Raw genomic sequence first — 6,190 nt, 5'->3', positions numbered from 1 at the left:
ACCATGTAATCATAGCATAAATTAATACTTGGAGATTTGGAGCTCTGTTCATTAAGAGTCACTAAATTTCCTTACCATTTTCAGGTTGGTGGCTTTCAATGAAAAAGGAGGATTCCTTTTTTGAAAGATTACAACCTTTGGAGAACCTCCCTTTTATAATGGATAGAGAAAACAGATTTGGCACCGATGAGGTTCAATTGTTCAAATCGCTTGGATTCATACTGGTAATAAATATAAAAAACGGCAATTTGTAGTCTTCACAACTTTTTGTTTTAGCCTAAACTTTGGCTTATTTTTTGTTGCGTGTTTTCTTTTAAATTCATCAATCATTTTTATTTTAGTATTCTGATGATGAGATTCAGTCTTTCAAGTCAATTTTTGAAGCAAGAAGGAAAACAAAATTAGAGTTCCCAGACACGCCATTGGGAAGGTTAAGTTCATGGACTCTATATCTTTAGTCATGGACTCTATATCTTTAAAGGGACGTGGACACAGTTTCAACTAATTTTTTGAAAACCAATTGTATCTCGACAAGTGAAATTAAATTTTTGATAGTCGTTAAATTACACTGTGGTTAAGCATTAGTAAACATAAAAAAGGAAAAATAAATTTGAGATTTTTTAGCTGAAACTATGTCCATGTTCTTTTAAGTTCAAAGACCATGTAACTTGAATTCTCTTCTATCTATTGAATAAAGAACAGAAACCGAGAAGTGGTGTATATAAGATGTGGATACTTAAAAATTAACTTTTGGAAAATTTTACATCACAAGATTTTAACCAAAATCAAGTTTAAAAGCTTATGCCTTTTCCACTTTATACACAACCATTCCCCACGTTAAATTAAAGTCCGTGCTTTTTGATATCATTGAAAGCTGCTTTTTCAATAAAAATGGATCTCGTAAATTTACTTACCTTGTCATAGATCATTTCCAAAATCATTTTGTTTAAAAAAGAACATTCTGATTGTACACACAAGAACTCTGAAGTTGACGCCAAAAAGATGCTTGTGTTTCTGATTGACGGTATCTATGTGGTTTTTGGAGACCAGTTCTTCCAACAATCTGCTGGTATTCCCATGGGTACTAATTGACCTGTCGGTAGGGGATGCTCACTCTTCCATGGTACCTGATCCCACCTCTGATGTTTCAGAGATTTCTGTTTGCTCTGCTGAAATTTTGTATTGTTTTTTCGACTTTTGAGCTTGAATACTGTTCGTTATCTCCCTATATTTTATTCTATTAAAAAGACGCTTTGCTGTACTGTTAGTTTTTGTTAATGTTTTTAAAATTTATTGGCATATAACTGACTGTCATTCATCTGCAATGCAATTGCAATACTTCAATGAATGGCCTGCCATCCTAATGAATTTTATCATCACATTCCTATTGCTATAAGAATTTAAAAAAGTTTTTCCCCCAAGTGTTAGGTGGTTAGAATATTCATGATAGTTAGGAACTATGATATTTTTTTCAAATTATATGATATCTTATTTTACTTTTTACATTTATCTTACTTTGAAAGATATGTACTTTTCAATTAAACATTTATACACTTAAAGGAAGGCGGGGCAGAAACTGAAAGACAAGAAAAAGTTACATGAAGAACACAAATGTGTGAAAACGTCAGTCAGCAAGTTTTTAAAGGTAAATATATGCAATATTTGTGGTATATTCAAATCTTCAGGTGTATTTCGTGTCAGAGTGTGTTTTTCTCCAGTGATATTTCCTGTTTAATATTGACAAAATGCATATATTTTTACAATGTGTTTCTAATTACGTTTTAAAAGCGTTTTTTTTGGGTGGGAGTGGTGATCTTTTATTCACAAAAAAAAAAAAAAAAAAAAAAACGAGAACTTGATATCTTTTTGTGAACATTTCTTCACAGCAACTGCAAAATCATAATCTGGATAAAGATGAATTTATCAACAAAGAGGAGCTTGAGAACGCCATAAAAAGCGTATGTACAGCATGTGCATTTCTTAGAAGATATTAAGGATTCTCTCTCTCTTCTTTCTAAAGTAACATAATTTATAACCCTAAGACGTTTTCTTTCAGGAGGAGCTCACTGATGTTGATAAGAAACGTCTGTTTGGAAAGAATGTTACCGTTGAAGAAGTGATGGCAAAACTAGACAAAGATGGAAATGGAAAGGTACAACATTCCTCAAATCCAACTACTTGTAACATACTTCTTCAGAAGTAAACTGTGGTCGGTCTTGTAGTCAAGGTTCTATATGTAGCTTGACTTAATATTTAAAGATCAACTTAAAGACTGTTAAATACTTATTCAGAAAGAGAAATAAAAGTAGTGTGTCAAATCTGAATTAACGAAGGATTTTCCCGTTATTTCCTGATCATGACAAGGAGCACACGGCGGGTGTGACCGGTCGGCAGGGGATGCTCACTTCTCCATGGTACCTGGTCCTACCTCTGATGTTTCGGGGGTCTGTTTTTGCTCTGCTCCTATTTCGTATTGTTTTATGGAGTTCTGATCTTAAATACTGCTCGTTATCTCCATATCTTTCATCCAATATCATGATATTAAGGAGGTATTTTCTTTCTTTGTCCATAGATCAGTTATGAAGAGCTGGTTTCATTCATTGAAGAAACAGGGATCTCGGTGGTTCACAGAAGATTAGGGTTTGGTAGACAACAAGTGGATACATTTCTTTCTTTGCTTCAGACCCTCTACAATACAATGTCATTGAATATTGTACGGATATCAGTCAGAGTAAGTCATGCATTGTATTTATGTATTAGATAATGAAATTGATATGTTTTCTACGTAACCAACTAGCTACAAATTTGATTTGGAATTGAGTTGAATGTCATTTTCATATATCCTTGTACAAAGCAATCTGAAATTCAAACATTTGACAATTTTTTGCTGCTTTTCAAACTTTGACATAAAAAAATATGAACGCGATTAATAAAATATGACTACCTGAAAACTCTTAAATTTCTTAATTCAATAATTGAAATTGCTGAGTATGTATTTACACCCTTATTATACATAAGTCTAATTTCTTTGTGCTTTTTCTTTTGTCTATTTCACTTGTCAAAATGCAGGTTGACAGATTGTAAAGCACACTTCAATAGCATGAACTGAATACTTATGAATTGTATACTTATTATTATAGGCTTCAGATGTTCCACGCACAGTTGGCTTGAACTCGCATTACATAGGAACGCTTACATTTGATTATACCAAAGAGGATGCAGATTTTGTCGGACAGGTAACATCAACGAGAAATATAGCTCCATGTTTTATCAAAGTACATTAAATACATTTGTACATTAAAAAACTTTTCTGAAGACTAATTTTATTAATAACCGAGGGGTTTACACAATTTGAAGTTTCCATGATCAGTTTATATTGCAATGGCATTTCGTTAAACAATTTTACAGTGTAGGTTGAATTCTATGGAAATCGTTGTTCGAAGTTCTCTAGGGAACAAAGTAGAATTTAAGTTTTGTATGTAATATGGTCCATTGTTTTGTCTATTTCCCGATCTGGTGTAAGGTAATGATATAGTTAAAGCTCGAAAAAACAATATTTTTTTCTTAAAAAGTTTAACACTGATTTCGATGTTCTTTGTAATGTTCTTGCAAAAGCCGTAGACCTAAAATGAAAAAAAGGAGACAATGTTTTAACAAAAAAGTTTTTTTTTTCAAAAATTTTATTATCATGATTAATCAAAATCGTTTGACAGATTTATGTACAATTTTATAATTATATCCTTTCAAATTTTTATGCTATTATGTTTCTTCCGGAGTAGAAAGTCGCTTAAACTGCTTATTGTAAAGTGAGATCAGAGGATTGATGTCAAATTTTGCAATTTTGAAAATAACTATTAACTTGACTATAATTTAAAAACAAACTCTGAAACGCCAATTTGTATTTTCTATCTAATTGTATTGTTACTAAATGAGAAAAACAAGAAAATATATAGATATTTTGTTCGAAATATATGTGCAGGTTCATCTTACGAGCTAAGGGTGTGTATTTATTTATTTTGTGTATTTATTTTCAGGAAAGTTATAAAACAACTATAGCATTTTTAAAGAATTTCATGGCAAAAATAATGATGGAAAGGAAAGCCAAAGCATGAAGATTCATTGGATAATTGAAAAAAAAAACGCTTATGAAAAAATGTTGATAAAGTGATAATTTGTAATAATTGTCGACCTCTAAAATATGCATTTTGATGCTAATAAAATGTAACACACATTTGGTGTTCTTTATATTTTATTTTTTTATTATCATACGGTAATTATATAAAATTAAAAATGCATACCAAGGTTGTTCCGAATTTATACGTGGTCAATATAAAAACAAAACCCCGTTTTATTCATTTACCTTCTCTAAAAAAAATTCAGGTATATTGTTAACCTAGTCCGTCCGTCCATTCACACAATGTCTTCCCATAACGTCACCAACTTAGGCCTAATCAGGAAGAAAAACACTAGGAAACCAGAAGTCTCTGTCGAAACTGTAGCTCTACTGGTTCATACTTAATAAAACAAAGGAAGAGAAAAGTAGCTGTTGGGACTTGAAACTTTAAAACAGCAATAAATAGAAAATTGATCCTTGCCGCTCATCAAAATAAAAACCGATGCACAGAATTATGTATCTTAGTATAGTCTACTTGTGTGCCAAGTTATATTGAAATCGGACCAAAACTGTAGGAAGATTAGCATTTTGAAAGAATTTCACAACCGTTCATCGAAATCAAAAACCGATGCACAGAATTATGCATCTTAGTGTATTATATATATATATATATATATATATATATATATATATATATATATATATATATATATATATATATATATATATATATATAACCATGGCAGACCGTTCATCGAAATCAAAAACCGATGCACAGAATTATGTATCTTAGTGGAACATTGCTACTTGTGTGCCAAGTTATATTGAAATCGGACCATACTAGGAGGAGTAGCATTTTGAAAAATTGTTTACAGACAGACAGACGGACGGACGACGAACGCATTACTATCGCATAAGCTCTTCTGGTCTCTTACCAGTAGATCTAAAACTAGTTACCGGTATAACTTTCTTCTTAAGGATATCCGATCATCAGCTAGGAAGGAAAACTCTTTAATTTATAATTTGATATAAAAAATCTCAAAAAGAAATCTTTTCACGCAACGATTTTCATTTATGCCTTTCAATGTGATTCAGTTCGTTGAAGTGTTTAGAAACTGTATTTTAAAAAGTTGTTATTTCAGATGCCCTAAGAATCAAACAAACAATGGTCAGAGAGTATTTTAAAAAAAATGCCTCGAAGAGAGTAGTTTTATCTCAGAAAAATGGTATTAAATTAGTAATTTACATCAAGCTTAATAGACCCTTAACATTAAACATTTATTTGGTAATTAAGGAAGGTCCCAACTTAAACGGATCTGCTTTAAATTACTACATACCTTTTTATGTTTACTTTAGATTGTTGAGCATAAGGAATTTGATATACTGATATGTTAATGCGGAAATTAATACTTTGCCATCTGCAAATCTGATTAACTCAATCTAGGTCATTGTATGCTAACACACAGACGCACAATTCTTAGTTGCCTTAATTCATGCTAACAAGGAATTGTATTTATTTTTATACAAATTTACTTCAGATGTATAATTCATTTCAAGAGTGCATCTTTCTTTGTATATTTTTCAAAATTTTGCCAAAATTTTTTATTAAAGCTGAACACGACTCGTAAATAGGTATACGCCATTTTCGATATCATTATCTACGATACATCAACACTAGGGTATACTCGTCGCATTCGTTACACCTGACTGCTTTATTGTCACGGGTATCGGCGTGGGATGGCGACCGTGTTCGTGCTGGTTATCTTGCATTACCTTTGTTTACATTTTATTGCAGTTACATTTATCTTTGTTATTTGTATACTGCACTACTATAATTGTAAATTTATTTGGTATCTTTCTTTCCTGCATTAGACGATGTTTTACGTTACGATTCTCGCTACCAAGTGCTGCATAGTATACGTCCATCTGCTCCGGTGTCGACTGATTACACTGAACAGAGACCAAGACTTGCTCTATTTATAGGGGTCTGCAGAGTAGCGAGAATCGGGAGCAAAAATGGCGGACTTATTCCTTTTACGAATCGTGTTCAGCTTTAAACTTGATATTACATGTACT

At 31.8% G+C, this 6,190-nt stretch overlaps 1 protein-coding gene across 1 annotated transcript; it reads left to right on the top strand.

Moving 5' to 3' along the window:
- Positions 1-89: 89 nt before the first annotated feature.
- On the top strand, positions 90-4,234 carry LOC134241558 (uncharacterized). Its single transcript, XM_062723599.1, has 8 exons — positions 90-224; positions 342-430; positions 1,561-1,645; positions 1,887-1,958; positions 2,057-2,152; positions 2,573-2,731; positions 3,141-3,236; positions 4,035-4,234. Exons 1-8 carry the CDS (start codon positions 99-101, stop codon positions 4,110-4,112), a joined length of 801 nt encoding a protein of 266 aa, XP_062579583.1. The 5' UTR covers positions 90-98; the 3' UTR covers positions 4,113-4,234.
- The last annotated feature ends 1,956 nt before the right edge of the window (positions 4,235-6,190 follow it).

The sequence above is a fragment of the Saccostrea cucullata genome, unplaced genomic scaffold (genome assembly GCF_032062105.1).
Source record: "Saccostrea cucullata isolate Sc308-1 unplaced genomic scaffold, CSIRO_AGI_Scuc_v1 ctg21412, whole genome shotgun sequence".
Taxonomy (NCBI): domain Eukaryota; kingdom Metazoa; phylum Mollusca; class Bivalvia; order Ostreida; family Ostreidae; genus Saccostrea; species Saccostrea cuccullata.
Note: the sequence above shows the minus strand (reverse complement) of the source record. Positions and strands in the feature narration are given on the sequence as shown.

Coding starts and splice junctions, on each gene's coding strand:
- LOC134241558 (XM_062723599.1), top strand. CDS start 99: ATGAAAAAGGAGGATTCCTTTTTTGAAAGATTACAACCTTTGGAGAAC. Junction 2,732..3,140: donor TTGTACGGATATCAGTCAGA/GTAAGTCATGCA, acceptor TTATTATTATAG/GCTTCAGATGTTCCACGCAC. Junction 3,237..4,034: donor ATGCAGATTTTGTCGGACAG/GTAACATCAACG, acceptor ATTTATTTTCAG/GAAAGTTATAAAACAACTAT.